The sequence below is a fragment of the Malaya genurostris genome, chromosome 3, assembly GCF_030247185.1.
Source record: "Malaya genurostris strain Urasoe2022 chromosome 3, Malgen_1.1, whole genome shotgun sequence".
NCBI lineage: Eukaryota > Metazoa > Arthropoda > Insecta > Diptera > Culicidae > Malaya > Malaya genurostris.
In genome coordinates this window covers 44,942,304-44,964,219 of record NC_080572.1, presented here as the reverse complement: position 1 = coordinate 44,964,219, position 21,916 = coordinate 44,942,304, and the positions used below count along the sequence as shown (strand labels likewise).

At 35.4% G+C, this 21,916-nt stretch overlaps 1 protein-coding gene across 6 annotated transcripts in view; it reads left to right on the top strand.

Annotated features, from left to right (window-relative positions):
- The window catches only part of LOC131438876 (single-stranded DNA-binding protein 3), a 91,652-nt gene extending 70,132 nt beyond the window's left edge, over positions 1–21,520 (top strand). For 3 of the 6 annotated variants that reach the window (XM_058609251.1, XM_058609256.1, XM_058609252.1), the window contains 7 exons: positions 5,487–5,570; positions 5,636–5,684; positions 6,565–6,594; positions 10,572–10,762; positions 10,830–10,976; positions 11,041–11,247; positions 20,498–21,520. In XM_058609251.1, the coding sequence (XP_058465234.1) occupies positions 5,487–5,570; positions 5,636–5,684; positions 6,565–6,594; positions 10,572–10,762; positions 10,830–10,976; positions 11,041–11,247; positions 20,498–20,602 (813 nt within the window). In that variant the 3' untranslated portion in view covers positions 20,603–21,520. The remainder of the gene's footprint in view (positions 1–5,486; positions 5,571–5,635; positions 5,685–6,564; positions 6,595–10,571; positions 10,763–10,829; positions 10,977–11,040; positions 11,248–20,497) is intronic. The other 3 variants (XM_058609253.1, XM_058609255.1, XM_058609254.1) reach the window with 3 other exon arrangements.
- Positions 21,521–21,916: the final 396 nt, after the last annotated feature.

Genomic DNA, 21,916 nt, shown 5'->3' with positions numbered 1-21,916 from the left:
ATCGAACGCCGCTTTCAGTACAGTGTATACATCAATTTGTACTTTTTCCTTCAAACGCGAAATACAGGTGAGGAAAAATTCAGAGGATTAGTGCTGACCAAACGCCCGGGCATAAAGCCGTGTTGATTAGTGGAGATGTAATTTTTTTGAACGAGAGAAGAACTCATGACTCAACTTCGAAGAGCTTTGAAATAGCAGACAAATTTGTTATACCACGGTAGTTCCTTACATTATTACGATCACCGGTTTTTTTACACAGGAAGCATATAAGACTGCTTCCAAATCATCGGGAAATTTTTTTTGCTCAAATGACTTGTTGAATATCAAGCAGAGAGTTGTTTATTACCGAACGATGAGTAATCGATTCAATTACCAAACCGATTATCGAACGCTCAGCTGTTGGAAATTCAATAAAAAATTACCGAATTCTGCGAAATGTTTAGTAAAAAGCGAAAAACTAAGTTTTCCGAGCAATTTTTTAATTTCAATATTTCGTCTACAATGAATTTTGATTATCGTAATTCTTGACATCTATCGAAAAACCATGCTCTCTATCAAGGGCAAAATTAGAAATTATAGAAACTAGATCAGAGCTTCCCTACAAGCTCGTTTAGTGTAATTAAGAAATTAATTACGACATATAGATTTTGAATCGACTATCTGGCTCCCCAAATTTTCAGCTAGTGTGACGGGTGTTTTTAAATCCTATTAGGGATTTTTTTTCTGAAAAACCGGACAAAATAATTGATATTTTTCATATGGTTTTTGAATACATTCAAACAATGTTTGGATTTTTTTTTGAAATCATAACATAGAATAGATACATCGATCAATATGAATAGTTATAAAAAAACAGGTGCTCTACTTCTGCTCATCGAAAATCAAAAAACCGTGCACAATTTTTTTCGTGGTACTTGACACTATGTTTGGAACTAAATTAAAGAAAAATAATTGATTTGGAAAGTTTGAAGCAAAAAAATATTTTTTATGTTATAAAAAACTAGCATATATGCTAGTTAATTATAAAAAAAAACTAACGAAGAAATCTTTATTCTTTTAGTCCAGTTTGAAGCTACACATGTACTAAAGAAGCTGTATAAATTTTAGCAGAATCAGTCAAATACTTTTCGAGATATCTTGGTAACAGTTTTTTCGCTCACGTCGTCTATATATATTTCAAACCAGTGCCGTAGTGAGCGTTTCTGGCGCCCGAGGCGAACTCAAAATTATTAGCCCCCACCAATTTTTTAACCAACACTATGAAGACAAGCTGACCAATCTCAAGCTATTTTTAATTTTGTTAAATTCTTGTTTCAGTCTCGAGTGTCATCATAAATTTCGCATTGAAATTTTAAACTCCACAATAGGCTACTGCAAACCATTTTAAGATCATATTCCAGCCAATTATTCGGTTTATAAAGCAAATGAAGAAACATTATAAACCTAAAACAGTGTTAAATCTCTTTCGAAATGTTTTTAAATTTCAAGAAAGTTAATTTATTCAGGTGAATTACATAGTAAGAATTTCATTTATGACTTTGAACATTTCTTTGAATTTTGAAAACATATGTAAATTCATTTTTTCGTGAATGTTTAGATCAAAATTGGAATTAAAACTAATAGTTGAAACAGAAGTAAAGGAATTTTTTACAAAAGTATACATGATTTATAAAAAAGTACCGTTAGTCTGCTTATGTTACGCGTAAACTATGTCAGAACGAAAGACTTTTAGTAGGTGTGCTTGTACAGACAAGTTGATTCTAATTTAATGTATAATGTCACCTCCGATCAAAATCATTCTGCACTTGATTATCGAGGTCGTTCAGCACCTTGAATGCGAAAAATCAGCAAAAAATCATTGCCTTTCTAACTGCGCATAAAAATCCACAGGAGGCCCATTTGATGATGAGCACATAATCCATTTTCATGGCGTTAACAAACGGCACAAAGTGCAAGTCAGTTCAATACTAATTTTAATTGTGTGAAAAGGCTCAGTTTAAATAGTCACATCCATGCTGTACGAAATGCAAAGTGATCTTATGTATACAAAATTGCCTTCTCTGTTAGGGGAAGTTATGAGAACGGCTTGGTAAACAGGGAAAATTATACATTGTTCGTTATGAACTGAAATGTCGATAATCCATAATCACAGGTATATAGTTTCATCTACTCGAATCGATGCAACCTGACCACTGTTTGCACGATTTTAGTTTCCGTATTTTGAATTCGCACTCATATAGAAAATAAAGACGTAGTCCTACGTCAAAATGGGTGATATCAGTTCAGTGAATAGTAGTACGGAATTCGGAGTTTCGGGAATGGCAATTCCTCTCAAAGAGCAAATTTTTGGTGGAGGGAACCCTTCTCAATGAGCAAATCAATCACAAAAGTTATTTTATTTTGAAAAAATCTAAATGCTAAAATGCTCTTTTAGTGGTTCGCAGGTTTACTCTCTGAGTATTTCTGAGATCTGTATTATAAATGTAAACTAATTGTACAACAAATTTTCACCAATTCGATCATGTTTTCAGAATTAAGAATCAGAACTAATTGGCTCAAGTGGTGCGCTCCCCCAGGTTATTTGGAAACTCGTGCCTTGCCAAGGTTACCCTTCAAGGATAAAAGGAACTGTGAAGTGTGTGAGGGAAAACAGTACAAAACAAAAAGAAAAAAATCGTTCTGCTTTCCCAAAAGGATGCTGAACGATTTAACGAGGTGCCACAATGCCCATTTGATGAAATTTCTAACTCCCAAGAGGATTTAGGGAAGAAATCGCAATATGTATAAGCAGAAGTAAGTTCGGCACACAAAAAAAAAAAACATACACAGATTGAATCATGCATGGAAAACCAAAACCCCGGACACGTAGTTTCGTCAATGTGAGACAGTTGCATATCAGATGCTATGAAGTACCGCAAACGCATTCATACGGTATCCACCTAGCGAACGAGACTGCTCTGGTCTCATTTCACGACAGTAGACACCAACTGTCATGAAAGATAATTGTTACGGTCGTCGGAGATTCTGTTTTTTATATGGCTGCAGAGTTGCACTTTCATGTAAATAAATGATTATGATTACGGTGGCATCTCAACGGATTTATATAACAGTACAATACTAATCTTAAACTTAATCTAATTTAAATAGTTTTCCCAGAGACATTCGAAAGAATTCAATTTTTAATAAACTAATTTATACCAATTCCATCATGTTTTGGTGCCTCCTGGATGTTGGCGCCCTGGGCGATTGCCTCACTCGCCTCACCCTCACTACGGCACTATTTTAAATGTTAAAAAATAACAATTTTCTTTTTATTTGACACTAGCTGACCCCCTTATAACGAATAAAATGGCGGACACATTGAAACTGACAGTGTTTCCCAGAAAAAAATAATACAATTTTAATCGCAACTATACGTTTAATTTTAATCGCGACTATGAATTACGATATAAGCCTCCCAAGGGCCGAGTGTCATATACCATTCGACTCAATTTGTCGAGATCGAAAAATTTCTGTGTGTGGTATATGTGTGTGAACCGATTTTCACAAACTCAGATTCAAATGAAAGGTCTTATGGTCCCTTAGTCTGTTATTGAAATGAAAAAAATAGTCACTTTGTTTGTGAATGTGTATCAATTTTCTTAGAGATGGCTGAACCGATTCTCACAAACTTAGATTCAAACGAAAAGTCTTATGGTTTCATAAACTGCTATTAAATTTCATCTTTATGCGACTTCCGTTTCCGAAATTACGTTAAAGTTGAAAGATCGATCTAAGGAATCGTATTTTTTTAACTTGAACATGTGTAAAAATCTGCAAATTCCTTGAAATTGGTCAGTAAATTACCCTATATAGCTGATCTTGTCACAAGTCATTTCGATTCAACGGGTCTCGTTTCCAAATGCTGGAGGACTAATTTCAAAAATCTTCGGAATGAAACTGACATCGTTTCCTCTGAGATGATTGAACTGATTTTTTAATTAAAATCAAAACTTCCGAGCTGTTATATAAGTGATGACGGAACAGATAAACAAACGGCTCCTTCGAAACTTGGAAACAGTGCTCGAAAAAATACTCATTTCGATTTTTAAATACGGCAAATCCTATTTTCAATTATTGAAATGAAGGGTCTCATATTTCCATAGCCTGATATTAAATTTTATCCGAATCTGATTTTCGGTTCCGGCAAAACAAGCCATTGGGTTTTGGAAAGTTTTCGGTCGCTGATTCCGGAAGCGTGTACGATCCAAAATACTACAAAATGGGAGATACATCGATTACTTATATAGTTGTTGATAAGAAAGTCATTATTATACCACTATGTCGATTCGAATAGGGTTTTCAAGTGAAATTGTATGAAGAAACAGAAAATGTTTATCGACACAAAAACGACGATCAGAAAACACGAAAAAGTGATAACACAGATGTTTTGGAAAACCCCATGCGTGAATCTAATGTTGAATATGCTAGAAAAGGAATTCGTGTAAACATCAACACAATCATGCGACGTTTATAAGAACTCAAGCTCGACAAATTTAAAATCTCTGTTAGAGCAGCCCATACGCAAGAGCTGGATGAAGAAGCTTAAGGATAGAGATAGGTCGGCTTTTTGAGCGTGAGTTCAAGTGTAGCGTCCCTGGATGGGAAACAGTGCCGGTTTTGTTCAGCCAGTTTTGTTTTGTTGTTTGGCCCGGGTTGGTGGTTCAATGCATAGGGCGCTGGTCTTACAAGCCAGTTGTCGTATGTTCGAGCCCCGACCTGGAAGGATTCTTAGTGTCAGTAGGATCCATAGTACTAGCCATGCAATGATTCTGCACACTAAGAATCGGCTGCGAAGTCTGTTGAAACAGAAAGGCCAAATTCCACGGAAGGAATGTAATGCCAGGACTGCTTTGCTTTTGTTTCGATGCAAGCCCTATCGCCCATGCAAGAATATGGGCCATAGTAGCAAATTTACAGCAATAGCAAATTTGCAGGAAAGCTTTTACAAAATTTACATTTCGGGGGAAATCGGAGCACTTAATGTTCTCTTCAAACACGCTATGTTTAAAATATCGTGAAACCACGAAACTATTTTCTAACCTTTGTTTCTAATTTTTCTGAAAGCACAATATCTAACACACTACTGAACTTCTGATGACTTCTGTTTAACGTTAAAAGGATTTTTAATTAGTGACGCCATCTGTTGGTCAGACCGGGTACATATAGTCTGATAAGTTATGTGATAATGCAATTGTCTTTTACTATTACACATTTTTAGTCTCATTCGTGGAAAACATCAACAAAATGCATTGGTCATTTTAGAAACAGAAATAAATAATCCGCTTGAGAGCATCGAATATCACCAGAAAGGGTAATTTAACTAACTCAATCGCGTGGGAAGACTAAACTTATTATCTTACTTCAGATAAATGAACAATGAACTTCGAATGTTCTGATTGATTACGATTATTGATTCGAATGTTCTGATTGATCTCCGTTTTCAGCCCTTCATGGGAGGTCCCCGGTATCCTCCAGGGCCCCGTCCTGGTGTCCGAATGCCACAAGGAATTGGAAACGATTTCAATGGTGTAAGTATTGGCTCACATCGCAGTACAAACGGATCTACAATTAATACTGTCTTTTTTTGTTGCAGCCTCCCGGACAACCAATGATGCCAAATAGTATGGATCCCACGCGGCAAGGTAAGTTTTCGCGTACGGTACCTTTCGGATTCTAGTTTGCCCATCGTCAAGCCAATAATAATCTGCCTTGTAGCGAAGTACTAGATTTTTCTTTCGAAACCCTTAAACCAAATTCTCCGCCTTACCCTGTATTGCATTCCTGACGTTATGATAATAACAATATAAAAATTAATCAACAGTAGAAGAGCGTTTCCTGACCATACTATCTCGAGTGCTTTTGAGGTGTTTCGTTTTGGAGAGTTTTAGTTTTCCTCCCCTTTGTTCGAACGTTTTAGTTTCGTTGACATTTGACATTTCGGTTGGGATTTTTCTGTTCGAATCCGATTCAGTTTGGGTAACCCTCCTTCAATCAATTCTAATTTGCTAAACCTTTTAATTTTCTATTTTACCCATCGATACCATCCGAGCTTTGGTTTTAATCATTAGTTGAACTTGTAACAAATTGGAATTATACTATACGATTATACTGTTCACGAAATTTCATTAATTTAATCTATCCGTTTTTGAGCCTTTTCTAATTTTTCTATCGTTTATTATAATTTGAATTTTGGAAAATACACAAACACACATTTGTTAAGGGAAAACAATAATTTCCAGTGTTTCCATAGAAACGAATTATCTCCACTCGTAGGAGAATGTTTGTTTCGATAGTGCAATGGTCGCTATTTTCCCGTTAAATCCTTGTTTTTTTTATTATTATTTTACTCCTACCAATTTGACATTGTTTTATGTTAGGGTCACAAGTATACTAAACTGATTATACTCTAGTAGACAGAGGAAGAGCGAGAGAGAGAGAGATATATATAGAAACAGAGAATTAAATTCAATTCAATAATGAAAACCAATCAATATTCTTTTTTGTTCTTTGTTCTCTGTTCAGGTGAAGCTGGAGACTTTGTAGCATGGCAAGGTAGGCAGTTTAATGTCGCGCTTGTCTGCTACTTATTTCCTCACTGTCTGTCCCTAACATTTACCGCCTTTGGGTTTTATCACATTTCATTTAGTATATAGTTTGTTTTTTTTCGATTGTTATTTTTTTATTTATTCCGGTTGCAGTTCCGATTCATTCACAATCACGCTTTGATAATTACCTTCTATTTATTTATTATTTTTGCGCAAGTTTTGTTTATCCTTCTATGCTTTGATGTTTAGTTTTAATAGGATCAATAGCGTCTACCTTCTGTTAATGTTAATGTTATTTTTTAGAAGTTTTCGTTTCGCTTCAGTTTTAACGTCAATGGATGCCGTCTATTTTTCGAAAGCGCTTACAAGCTTTACCATTTTGAAACTATGTCTACCTTCTTGTCTTGTTGTAAGTTCGATAAATGACAATAATACTGTGTTAGTCCGATCTGTACTGTTATTTTCAGTTCAAAATGTATTGATCTGGATTTCAGAATACAACTGCCGTTCTTAAACTACAACAAGAAAAAAATGCTCAAACATCATTTGTAGGAAACAAAAGCTTGTCGAAAGCTTTAGTCTCAATCCACGGTCAGAAATTTATTCAGACTATTTAGAAACAAGTTTATGTAGAAACAAGAAATGCTTACTTCAATTAATGTTTCTAATAGATAAAATGTATAAGAATATGGCTACTCTGTATACGATTCTTTTATTTTTTGCTGAATGCTTTAAAGTTTTGCTTTTTTGTCTAAAGACTGCTTTTTTCCCTAGACGCAAGGAATGGTCAAGAGTTTCGTAAAAAATCGGCACGAAATGTGTCCTTTTGGAGATAGAAATTTGGATTATGTGTACATTGAAATTTCAAATCAATGGGAAAATGGTTAAGGCAAACATATATTTAAAATTTAAATATGTTCACATGCATTTTCACACGCTTTTATTTGCCGATTTTCAAAATTTTAGCGTACATTTTTTTCTAATCTGGTTGGCATTGGGAAATAGAACTTTAAATAGACTCTACTCTGCTATCCCGACAGACGTAATTTAAATGCTACATGCTTCTGAAATGGTCTATTGAACGGTATATCAATCAATTTTCTTTGATGTTCGCGAGCTATGGCTTTTAAAATTCGCTTTCGCCTTGAATAAATTATTTTTTGTTCATGATTAAAGGACGAGGCCGGTATCCATATGAATGTCCATATTCGCATTTCCAAAGTGAGTGATAAAAAGTGAGTGACCGCATCACTCTGAAAATCGATTTCCATTAATTTTTTCTTCGATTAACGATTTGTTTTCAAAGGATTTTTAAAAATTTTCTTTCATGTGGTAGAGCTTTGATCGGTTTCATTTTCTAGCATCAAATGATTCTGTTTTTCGACCAGATGGGTTCTCATTTTAATTCAATATGAAATCATCTGATTGAGATTCTTGTTACATTTTGTTGGCCTTTCATATACAGATTCAACTATGTATGGAGAATCAAACATCTGGACATGTTTTAGCGATGCAACAATAACTTAAGTTTGCAATGTCCAGTCAGTGCAGTTATGTTGCGTGGATGAATACTACAGAACTTTTAACCACAGATAACAGATATACAGGCTCGAACTAAATTTTTCAAAATCATGTGTAAATTTCAAATTTGTTCAAATTTCAAAACGTTCCACTACGTTTCCAAACGATAACAAAATCCTCCTGCCTGTTATAGAAATATTCCAACTACAACAATTTTAAATCTAGCGTGAAGTGAATGTTGCACCCAAAATTTGGTTCTCAACCAGAACGAGTCTCATGATTTATCCAACCAGCTGACAGCCCAAGTAACAATTCGAATGCCTTATGGTTTTGATTAAAATTTATAGGAGTTTTATAATTGATTGTTTAATCACTACTTGTTTTATAACAACTATAATAAGTGTCGCTTTTGACAAGTAATATCATAGTTTTTAAAGCTTCTATAAAACCTTTTACCTAGACTAACAACTGGACAAAAAATAAATCAATTTGTACTAGAATAAAACCATGTAAACGCTCTTAATATTGCTTTAAAAAATTTCCTTTAAAACATTTTTGTCAGTAAAATTCTTTCATAAATCTAGATTTGTGTGTGTGCGTGTTAATTGAATGACAGTTTCACTCAGAGCAAATTTGAAGATTCTAAAGTACATTTATGACACTCCTGTTGTGGGCTATTTGATTTATTGCTTCTTAGATTAAGTGTAATTTGCATTAAAGAAAATTTCATGGCCGCCATTATGATGTTCTTTGCCGTAGCCTTTATTGACATCAAATAAACTTCGAAATGCAAAAACGAGGAAGTATGATGGACTTTTATGATTCATTTTCAAAACGTATGCACAAGTTTTATCGCCACGAAATAGTTTTATACAAAAATAAAGATAAATCACAGAAAACAATTTTCATAAATCATGGAGACTTTTGCAAAAACCGTATTTATTTCTAGGCGATTAGTTATAATTCGTATTTTTATCCGTACATTCACGATAAAAATAAAAGCGCATGAAGTTTTTACGTTCGGTAAAAGCCTCAAACTTGAAAATAAAATCCAATAAATTGTTACTGATTGCATTCAAAGCAGATATGACACACATATAATCAAGAAAAGTATTACCAAAACGACAGTTTATTCATAGTGGAATTTATTCCATCCAAATAAATTTAATGTTGATCGTAAATCTGGTTTCAAAATTTTCTTGAATTTGAAGTTTTTACGCAGCTTTATGATGATTCTTCACTTTGCTTTATAAACCTTATGAAGAATGGTCCACTTGGCAGGAACATGCTCTTATAGAGGTTTTCAGTAGGCTTTCGTGGAGTTCAAAGTTTTAATGCAAGATTTATTATGTAGCATTGAAGATAGCTACAAGTATTTATTAATATTAAAAATGTTACTTGGGAGTGGTTTCGAGACCAACGAAATCTTTTGATGCATCAGCTCTAGCCAACTTATCTGCCCATTTATTTCCAGTTACACCGGAATGCCCAAATACTAGATTCGATCGGGATTCCAAATGCTTTTGAGCAAATTTACTCTCGAAACAAAAATCAATTCGTTCATATTTCTGCCAGAGTACCGATTGTGAATAACCCTGAATCGTGAAGTTTTATGCTGGGAACACAGTACAGTGTTTACCCAGCGAATGAGATTGTTCTAATCTCATCTCACGACAGTAGACACCAATTCCAGTTCGACTCTTCAGCTGAGAAGCTATGTATTACTCAAGCAACCAGGATGAGCATATTTCACACTGAATGTATTAAAAGGAATGCTACATGTGTGAGTTAGGTCAATAGAAGCGAGTAAATACTCATTATTGAGACCACGAAAGAGTGGAGCTGAGGGTTACTGCTTCAAAGTCCTGACAATAAGACTATATGCACTGTTTCCTTTTTGAGAACAATAAGATCAAGTATTTAAATTACGGACTTCTTGTACAAAAGCTCAAGGTTTCGGATCATCTATTTACTTGTTCAATAGTCGATGATTTATTTCTCGGTTTAATTATTACTTAAACCGTTGGTTACCAACCTTTTCGTTTGACGCATCCAACATTCTCCGTCGTCGTAAATTGCAGTTCATACCCGTAGTGCCTTAAGTGTTCGTTCAATGTTATCTACATCTTAAGTTTCATCTACAATAAATTTTTTTTGTTCTTAAGTTCTTATTTTTTCTTCACAATGTTATGCAATTCAATCAAGATTTGAATTTTAATATAATCCCATCTACAAACCAATATGAACAATTTATGTGTGTCTGTGTACTAACTAATGCCAATCAATTCCTTCACCTTTGCCGTCGCCATAACCCAATCATCTTATCACTAAAATGTGCTAAAACCAACCCGCTTCCGAACACTGCTCATCCGCTCATCATATCTGTGTGTGTGGTGCTACTAACCGTCATCCATAAAATAAAACGAAACCCCATTCAAAATGGAATAACCCACAACTGTTCAGGCCCTCCAGGTATGGGTCCGATGAATCCTAGAATGAATCCACCTCGCGGTCCCGGAATGGGCCCAATGGGAGCCGGCACGTACGGGCCGGGGATGCGCGGACCACCGCCCAACAGCAGTCTAGGCCCGGGCGGTATGCCTCCGATGGCAATGGCCGGCGGACGGCCGCAGTGGCAACCGAACACGTCATCGGTGAGTGAGATGGTTTTGTCCCGATGGTTGACCCCCGCTCTAATCACATCCCTCGTCTATTTTTCAGCCCATGAACTATTCATCCTCGTCACCTGGCAATTACGGTGGTCCACCCGGACCGAGCGGACCGCCCGGACCCGGAACGCCCATCATGCCATCACCTCAAGATTCATCTAACTCCGGCGGCGAAAATATGTACACACCAATGAAAGCTGTACGAACATAGTTTCATTTTTGTTTCACTGGAAAGGCTAATGTTTTCGATCGTTTCATTTTAGGAATTCCCAATGGTCGGCGGTTCGGACGGTGGTGGTCCGATGGGTGGCCCAATGGGACCGAACGCCATGGGCGGACCGGTACTTAACAACGACGGTCTGGACGGAATGAAGAATAGCCCGGCGAATGGCCCCGGAACGCCACGGGAAGACTCGGGTAGTGGAATGGGCGACTACAACCTTGGTGGCTTCGGTGGACCCGGAGAGAATGTAAGTTTCGAATCGTTTTGAAGCATCGTTTTCTTGCTGCGTACAAAATTTGGAAAAAATTGGGGTACGTTTTGTTCCCTAATCGTTATTTTTTTTTATTTGTATCAAAGTAAGCAAAACAAATTGAACGAAATTTGCTATCGCAGTGATTCTCATGAGTTTTTCTTTCATTTACCATATTTTTAGTTGTTTTTTAATTTTTAACTTAGTAAGTTAATCTATACACGGTGATGGGTGTGACTAATTCGAAGAAAAATTTATATTTTTGTTGTAACTAAAAATAGTCCCTTCTGCATTTTCCCTTCCACACCAACTTTGGATTCCGATCCTTGACTAAGCATCTCTACGCAAACCGAACTCCCGCTAACATACCTTCGTCCGAACAATCTATCTCCCTTCTCAATGAGTAATTAGGATTTGTAAATAGTAGCACTAAAAACTATACTTTTATTTTTGGTTCGTTCATTTCGATCATTTAATTTTGCTTTTAGTAGAAGTTGTAAACTCATAGAATAGAATCACAAAGTGAAAGGAAGCAAACACGTGAAAAAAGATGACACTTTTTTCCCGTGGTTAAATTGAATTGGAAAAGGCATTATTTTCATCGCAAACAAAACAAAATAACATGCAAAAATATTACTTGTTCATGTACATAAAATGTTAGCAAACACTAGTGTTTAGAGGCGAGAAAGAAAACCAACAAAAATAGCATCAGGTTAATTTTATTTCGTTTCTCAGTCATGAGTTTGTAAGAAAAATCTCCTTCTCTTCTCTTTATTTTTATTATGATTTTCGATTTTGCTACAGCTCTTCACACATACACGCGTGTTTCGGTTTCACTTGTACCTTTGTTGGGTGCTGGGATGTGACGTGAATGCAGAAGTGTGTTCACTCACTCATATGCACTCGGATGGAATTATAAAACACAATAGATTCAATTTTGATGTTATGATTCATATTTGTTGTCCTACGTGTTTAGTATTTCGTTAGTATATATGTTTTTCATGAGTAAAAATACGTCACATTATTGTTATTGTTTTGAATTAACCACATTTTTTCATTATTTTACGACTTTGGTGAATGTAATTGGCAAGAATAGTGTCGCGAGTCGTTTGTGTTTCGTTCTTGTTCGTTTTTGTCACGATTAATTCTTGTATGAACTCCGATTAACTAGCGTTCCGTTAGATTAATATTTCTGTTACAAACCAGGTGCACACAGACAATAATTCTAATACTGTTTCGGGAACTTTATGTAAATAACAGGATTTCTAATCGCCATAAGATGTATTGGGTTTAGTTTTAAAAACAGTTTTCGTTCTGTGGCTGGGCAACTGTACCAATTATCAGTCGAGCTACGATTTTGCTGATTGCTCGGCCTACAGAAAATGGATTGCGAAGGGATTTGTAATATAATGAGCAATGGATACCGGTAAATGGCAGAGCAACTAGCTTATATTTCCACGCAACCTCAAGCGTGCAACTGCTAGGATGAAAATTCTGTCCTCCTGCGGAATACTCGAAAAATGAATTTACTAGACACAGAACACAAATAACAGAGAACCAGTTAAAAATTTTGCCCATAGCCATTTACGGATAAATTGACAGCATTGGCGTAGTCGATTAGGCTTTACAAAAACATATAACTCATAAAATGAATAGAATGAACGTCGTATTTTTATATGTTCATTCCGATTCAAAAGTGTGAATTTATCCATCACGAGTTCATTCGTGACGAGATCTGGTGAAACCTAATTAGGTTTTGCACAATGACGACACGAATGAACTGCCGATGAATATTTCGTCAGCTATCAGTGGTTTTTTTTACATATCTATCAACACAGTCAAATTAGAATGAACACATAAACAAACCACTGATAGCTGTCAAAATTAGTTCATTTTTGTGAGATTATATTAGGTTTTTTTTATCGTTACTGCTAACCTCAATCGGATGAACACATTTTGACAGTTCAGCCGTACTGTTTGTCAACAGAAATTTTTTTTGTTTGTCTGTTGACAAATTGGATGAGAGCATTTACGGTCCATATCGCCTAAATAGAGTAATAAAACATTTGCTCACGATTGGATACGGTTTGTTTTTGAGATTTATTAAATAAAAGTGACTAGTTGCCAAGTTTAAAGATGATTGTTTAAAATGTGTTCTTCGATTTTTGTTTCAGCTTGTTTGTAAACAGTACCGCTTAACTGTCAAGGATGAATTTTTGTTCATTCGTGCAAAACCTAATTGAGGTTGATGAACTCGTGATAAATAAAGTTCATGTTTGACATGATACGGTGGTTTGTTTACATTTCCAATAGCACGTATTCAAATTGGAAAGAACACGTGAAAAATCCACCGTTAGCTGTCAAATGATGTTCGTTAAGTGAACTTTGTACAGCGAGAAAATTTGGTATTCGACTACGTTGTTATCTCACATCCTAGCCCGTTGGCGAATCTTGCGCGTTACTTTCGCTCGCGTTTGGATTATGTTTGGTGTTCACATTGTGCTCGCCAGATGCTCTACGTTCAATTTTAGTAAAACAGCTATTGTAGAAAAATACAAGAAATGGTTTTTTTCCAGTCTATTGGAAAAATTATTTTTTTATAGATTGTTACTTAACAACAGCGGGAATTTTTTAACGGCTGTTTTTTTGAAACTGGAAGGCTGAGAAGCTTTTGCGAATGGTTTGAATTTTCAGTTAAAATGTAACATTATTATATTTATTTCTAATCGATTAGTTATATTTGACTAAAACTACGAGCCGTTTGAAAATTTTTTGACACATGGCAAATTATTTGGATTTTTTTTGCCTTGTTATAAAATTATAACAAGTATTTTTATAATTGCGATACAGTTTGACACTCAAGTTCGTTCGGTAATTCTGCCATCTTCTGACTAGTTTTAAACAACCGAACTATCGAATATTTCTAAACTACACAGCAAAAAATAATAAAATTTACCGGTGACGTAAATCCGCATATGACTCAAATCATAAGAACGTAATTCGTAGAATGACTGAATTTTACAAGAATGATTTACATATGTGTCGAACATACACCACTTTTACAGCAGACGAGTAAATTTACTTGCTTCAACACTTAAAAATATGTCAGAATGCATTAAATATGTGTTAGATCTAATGTAAAAATGAGTAATTTTTGACGCTCGTATATGTCGGTCTTAGAAGACGTAAATTTACACGATATTTTCTAGGTGTGTACTGATGTATCAGCGCAAATAAGCATTTATTGGCATTAGTACCACAGACTAACACACAGGACACTCAAATAGGATCATTTTAGCAGTCATTTCGAATTTTCCTTTAGTTGGGACAGTATTCGCATATGGTATGATGGTGCCAGGTTATCCTATCAAAACACTGTGTTTATTTTTTTCACTTACTAAAAGAGTTGCCAGTCATACAGAATTATCTGTGATGTACTGATTTGCATACGTCCATGCGGATTTCATGCAGGATACAGATTTAATACATGTTGCCTAAACTAAATACAGAATTGTGCCTACTTCTCATCCTTCAACGCAATACAAAATCGAACCCACGTTTTGTTGCGATATTTGCTTGCTTCAGGCCGGCACCTAATTTCGGGTGAAAATTACCAACACAATCAAAAATAGCCTAGATGACCAATTGATTCATTTTACATCGGGCCCGATAATGAACTGTTGAAACATTACCCGTGAAAAACTAACAAAAAAAAATAGGACAGCTACGTATGTACCACAAACCAAGCGAAGATCGGTTATCCAATTTAAGTGTGTAGAAAAATGAAATAACACAGAATTGATTTTAACAAAAGATCTGAAACCTTTTTTTAGTGTCTGAAAATAATTATTAATCAATCTTCAAACATCCATGTTCGCGGGTAGGGTTATTTTTGACAACGAAGAAATAACTATTGAGCTGTCAGTTTTAACTAAAGGTTCGAACAGCTCTCAAAATGGTTCACAGAATTCTTCTGCGATGTAAATCAATGCCATTGCATTAACTATTGGGGGCCCTGCATGTGCGAATACTCGAAAAGATTAAAAAAAACACACAAAAAACGACAAATATATCGACCATAATACATTTGTAATGGTACAGCAAGAGGATCTCTGAAATCTCACGCATTACAAGCTCTCATGTAAACAATTTGTTAATGGTGCACTGAATATGTCACGTAGATTCATCGTGCTAATCTTATTACATAATAGAAAGGTAAGTTTTAAAAAAGCTGCCTAAATACGCTCTCCATTTGGAAGAATAGCTCTTGCATTAAATATAGAGGTTATGCTTTTCGAAAGTAGAATTTATTTTTAGCTTTTGTACGTTCATCCTGTATACTAAGATGTGCCGAACCTTCCAATATAAATCAAATGGTGCAAAACATTTAGCCCCGGATTTAACTCAAAAGTGTCGTTTGCCGGAGGCGATAAAACAATAGTGTTTCACAATTGAAAATGAAATTACTGCTAAATGAGTGATTTAGAGACGGTTTTCTCGACAGTCAACATGATGTGTTCCATATTTTTAATTTTTCCGTGCACAACACATTCCACTTCTAGTACCTAATGAAGACAGGAGTAGATTATTTCACATAATGTCGTTTTACCGAATGGGTTATTTTGTCTAATACCATTTCGCCGGATAGGTGATCATTTCTTCAAATTAATCATATTGCACGTGCAAAGCATCTCAAATGTTGCTCAATTTTAGAAGCATTGATGAATGATAGTTTGTCGTTACCGTAGCCGATCGAGAATTTCGACTTGCTGTTATTAGCGGTTTTGTTCTCACCGGATTGTCGTCGAACAATATTGACAGAGTCACTTTGAATCGGTTCGACAAACCCACAAACCGACAAACCCGATTCCGAACGAATTACGTCACAACCTGATTAGGTCGGAAATCTGTCGGAATTGAGAGAGCGAAAGCGAACTGGATTGTCAATTCGTACTTTTATTTCTACTTCTTCGATTCTCCGATCTTGCACGTTTTCATGCTGGTTTGCATTTAAATTCGGTATAAAAATTTAGATTTTCGGATATATAGAACTAGTTAAAGACCAGTTCGGCGTGAACATTTCATAAGGTCATATAAACCAATGAGAGTTTGTCTTCAATCACTTTTTTTGTGTTGATAACTCCTTAATTTTCACGTTTATCTATAAAATATTTGTGTAGAATAAAAGATAATGTTTCCAGTTTTCTAACAATACCAGACATGTAACGAACATTTCGACGTGAACATTTCAAAAGGGCCTTAAAACAATTGACAGATTCTCTTTGTTTATTTTCTCTTTCGATTATATTTGCGTTATTACGCAATTGTTCGTTACATGTATGATACTATTACAAAGCTAGGGATATTTTCTTTCCTTCTATATGCAAATTTGGTAAGTTAACGTGAAAATTTAAGTGTTATTAACAGAAGAGAAAGTAAACAAAGAGAATCTCTCATTGGTTTGAAAAGTTCACGTCGATTTGTGTAATAATGCAGATATAGTCGAAAGAGAAAGTAAACAAAGAGAATCTGTCAATGGTTCTTTCGAAATATTTACGTCGAGTTCTTCCTTAAAATCCTACCTCAATAGTTGAAATTTGCTGAAAACCATAAAAAATGTCTACCTTATTTCAGCAGGAGTATTATAAAATGGCACACGTCGCCTGCAATCTTACTAGACGCTACCTAATTTTGGGTCGAAACTAACCCAAAATCAACTAAAGTGCATCTCCCCAATTTTGGGTAACGAGTGATGACCTTAAAATTTAGGTCAATGTTAGTTTAGTACAAGTGTTTTGCCATAACAAAGCCCGCTACCCATTTTTACCGATCCATTCAAAGTTTGAGTAGATAACGATCGGTAGCTTATAGAAGAGCTCAACAATGAGTGATTTCTCTTAGAAAATAGGTAGAAATGATTTTCAGTGTGGCTTTTACACTAAAAAAAAATCATAAAGAGAGCAAAATATCTTTGTCAATCGCGTTTATTGAGCTTTGGAAAACAAGCAGTTGTGTTAGAATTCATTACTCTGTCCGTCTGAGAGACAATGTGGGCAAGATCCACTACAGTTTTGTATGTTTGAACAACAGTTTGGCAGAGTAAACAAAAATAGTGTCGGCTCAATTTTTTTATAACATTCCAATATACACCGGAATTTTGCTTTCAAATTATTTTCCCAACAAAAGTCAATTGATCTCGCTTGAACGTTACTGTGAAACAACTGCCAGCTCCAGTTAAATATGGCTGGCAACCATTCCAGTTCTGAGCTAAGACAAGATGAGACAAGTTACGTTACCATCTTGGAGCCAGACCTCGGGAGCCACTTCGACGTTACTGTTTTCTTCATCACAGGCATAGATGCCAGGTGAGAATTTCAAATATCTTTAAGCAGGGCTGAAAAAGTCTGTAAACTAGAAAAAGTTTGCGGATTTCGAGTTCGCTATGAAGAATGATGCACAGATTTGGTTCAACGAGAAAAAAAATACTGCGGCGATTTCAAAAATTTTGACAAATGTCTGCGAAAAATGTGATTTTCAAATGTCTGCAACTAAAGCATGCCTGCAGCCAAATGGAATCTAATATCAAAATAATAATTTTCACGTTTATCTTAGAACCCCAGCCAGGTTTGATAGAAACTCAAAGAATCTTTAAAATTTCGGAAGGTTTAGTGCCAAACAACATAGGACGAAATATCAATTGAATGAACGTGTATAATTATTTGGAATATGCATTAAAATGTGTACAAGAAATCGGCTGCACAATCAATGACATCTAAAAAAAACTCCAAAGTATGTGAAAAGACAACCGCTGAGTCTCCTTGTAGTAAGAAATTTAGTGCCTGTGGTGGCTAAGTTTACCTAAAAATTTTATATTCCATTGCTGAATTATGGCTGAATTGTTATGGTCTAAGTGTTGAATTGAGGTAATGGAATCGATTTTAGAAACCGAAAACCTAATTTTACTTGTTGATTGAAGAAATAATTGTGGAGATTGAAGAAATGATTGTTTCTATCTCCCGAAATATGAAGAATAAATCGGAAAATGTGTAACATTTTTTCTAGCCGAAAATATGGATTAAATGTACATTTTGTTCTTTTAAATGGTGATCGAACTCCATGATTGAGTTACAATGCATTGAAAGTTTTCTATTTAGTATCCCAAATTTTCAGTGGATTGACTTGTGGTACTAATTTATATTAAATTTAATTCACTTCAACAGACAGAATTTGATTCATTTCAACCCGTAGAGATAACTATAACGTTCACTAGTTCCTCTTACTAGTAACACTCCTTGGGATTCGCATGATCTTAAGTTTTCTCAAAATTCTAAAAGCAATAAAATTTTGGAAACTTTAATACTATCAGACCCTGTCAGCTTGGAGCTAAATCAATCTTCAGTTCAGCAACGCCATCGCACGGCATCACATTCAACATATCATGTCAATTGTATGGGTGCGCAGCCCTGCTATTTTGGCGCAAACGAATTTGACATTTCTCTGCCCTACTTATATGTATGAGATTCGATGCGGACTCACCTGAGGGCGACATGCTCGCAAAAAAGGATGTTGCCAATGATTTGTTCGGGAAATGTGAGAGCTGGATATCTTGTTAATATGATGTCTTTGATACTATTTAATAATAGGTGCACATTACTTTCTCAAGCTTAACATTTCGTCTTAGACTTATCAGTGCGTTGGCAGTTCCAAATGAACCGCTAGTGCGACTTAGCTGCTCAACTAGAAATGATAACCAAAAGTTAAATTTTTCTGTTAGAGATTCGTTTATACAGGTGTTCTGTTAGTACTGATAAAATTGTATCCGAGGACGAAACATAAATAAGGGTTCCTTGAAACTGAAAATCCAATGAAGATTTAATTTTGGATCGCAACCTTCTCAGTTGGTTTAAAATTATCTTTGATTTGGGATAAAAATGTCCCAAGTTGTTTGATCACTAGTTGTTCGATGTGATCTAAGTCGTTGCAAATTCATCTTATACTGTTTTGGAATTACATGATTAAAAATAATGAATTGAATATTGTGTTTCAAAAAATGTCCGTATAGCGTGACGGGCAGGACGATCGTCTTTCATGCACCACACTTTGAGTCAGAAATTTTTTCTTGTTATCAAACGCAAAACATAAATCTCCTCAAAATTCTTTTTTTTTGTCTGTGTGCACAGTTCTAACAGTCTCGTAATCAAAATATTCATTCATTAGAATTCTATTTGTTCTAGTCGCGTACTTTCTCTCCCTCCCGAACTAGTTTGTTTGTTTGCTTGTTTGTAGACTATGTTAAGCAGAGAAGTTTTGGATGAATGAAGATTGTGCCATTTCGTATTACTTATAACGTAAATTTACTTGCCCAAATTGATCCGCAAATAGGCCTGCACGTACACATACAGACGATATAAAGAAGATAGAAAAATCATCACCGTACCTCACTGAACAAAAAAAAACAAAAACTTCACCAGGTACATTCAACCGAGTTGAAAACAAGCAAGATTAAGAGATTGGAGACAAACAAATTGACAAAAATCGAAATCAAATCAATCAACACAAAAATAAAGAGAAAGAGATCGGATTTTTCATTTCCTGAATATTCCCCGTAGGAGTAGTAGCCTAAGAAACTAAAAAATATATTAAGATGCAAATCGAAAAAAAAGGAAACGTTGTTTATTAATAGGTTACTTAAGGTTCCAAAAAAACAAAAAAACTAGATGGCGAATAAACTAATCTACTTAAAAGAGTCGTGTTTGCGACGAAGGAAAGCAAGTATGCGAAACTGTCGATGAGAGGTCGGTTAAGTGCAGCTTTTTGTCTGCGAAGCATTGGAAATTCCGTCGAGTAACATGAAGCAAACTGATACAGGTTAGACTTGGAAGGAAACATAAGAGATTATTGAATAAAGAAGGATATTTTTTGATTACAGTGAAAACAGAAAAGTTGATTTATTTTCTTCAATTAATTGTTAATTCCTTGGCACGGAAAAACTTTTTTGACGGCTTTCTCCTCTTATGCACTCTCGATCTCGCTGATCTCTAATCTTGCTTGGTTCAAAACGGAATATTTGTAATGGAAAGTGTGGCATTTGCCGATCAATTTTTGCGAAGATTCGATTTAAACTGACGTTTTCGTGTTCTTCCGACAGACAGTTGTCATTTTAGTTTTGGATTAGAAAACAGTTTCAAAAGTAGATTTAGTTTTTTGGAAGACACGAAAGCAAACAAATTCGGTATTCCACTTGCAGGATCAGACCGAGTCGGCCGCTATACTCAAAATCAAGGAAAGCATGCAGGAAGAGGCGAAACGCTTCGAGAAAGATTCCGACCAACCCGATTACTACATGCAATAACATCCTCCTCCTAGCGTTTCTACTACTGCTATTACTTCTACTACAGCAGCGAATACTACTACTACAACTACTACTGCAACAAGTACTACTTCTTCTGTTGTCGAGTATCCTGTTGCTGAGCTCGATTATTTTACCAATACGACTATTGCCGCCACTGTTGCAACTACCACCACAACCAAAAGCAACTGAATTTCCTTTTTCACCAATGAAAGCAAACTCACACACTCACAAAACACGGTCACTCCAGATTACTCTACTATCTACTTTATCTAAGTTTACACTTTCTGAAGTCATCCCATAAAAGCTTCACCTGAGAAATCCCCTAGAAAGATAATAACTTCGCTTAAATTGATGAGCTGTATCAGTGGCCACCAAAAAAGAAGAATCAGAACGTTATCTCGAAACGCAACCGGTGATCGAACGGGGATGCAACACCCCTATCTGCCGTACCCCTCGCAAACGATAAATTCATTTCGTTATATTTCTCTATGTCCCCACGTTCCTCCTTACTTCCGTTGCTCAAATGAGTCAAAAACAGAAAGAACTAAATGCAATGGAAAGTGTTAAAGTATTGTGAGAAATTGATAAGTTAAAGCAAAATAAAATACAAAACACAAAAACACATCTTATAGGATAATTTTACCACTACCATTACGATTCAACTTGGAGGAAAGGAAAGTGAGAAAGTGATCCGAGCGAATGGAATGCAACCACTTATACACATACAGTTATTTAAGAACATCAACACACACAGGTCTACTAAAATCTGAAAGAAAAAATGGCATGGTAAACGAAACAGAAGTGGACAGATAAGTAATACATCTGTGTTAGAATTTATTAATTTTTTTCTCGAGCAGACGTGCAAACAACACAAAAAACCTGAAAAATAGTGGAAAATAATCATTTTTGTGAAACACATTTCTAAGCCCGTTCCCTAACGGAGAGGGCTTTGCTTTGGGTCTGTCAATGCATCCGAAATTTCCTTTGTCCATAGATTACAGATGACATGGAGTATGCAACGTATCCACTACCCATCTGACGAGAGAAAGGAGAAGTATTTGCAATGGAGTAGAGTTAGAGTTCATTTACAGTTCTTCAATTTTTATGCAACAATTCAAGTGAATCTGCTCAGAAGAAAAAAAAAACGAAATTGTACCGGTACATGATGCGATTCGTCGATAGTTTTTCAGTTCGATATGAAGTGAAATACATATGCTTTATAATTATTTTTCGATTTCCGACGCCATAAAAGAAAGCAACGAACTAATCATTTCACTTATTTGCTTTGTTTTGAAATGATTTTTTTTTCTTTAC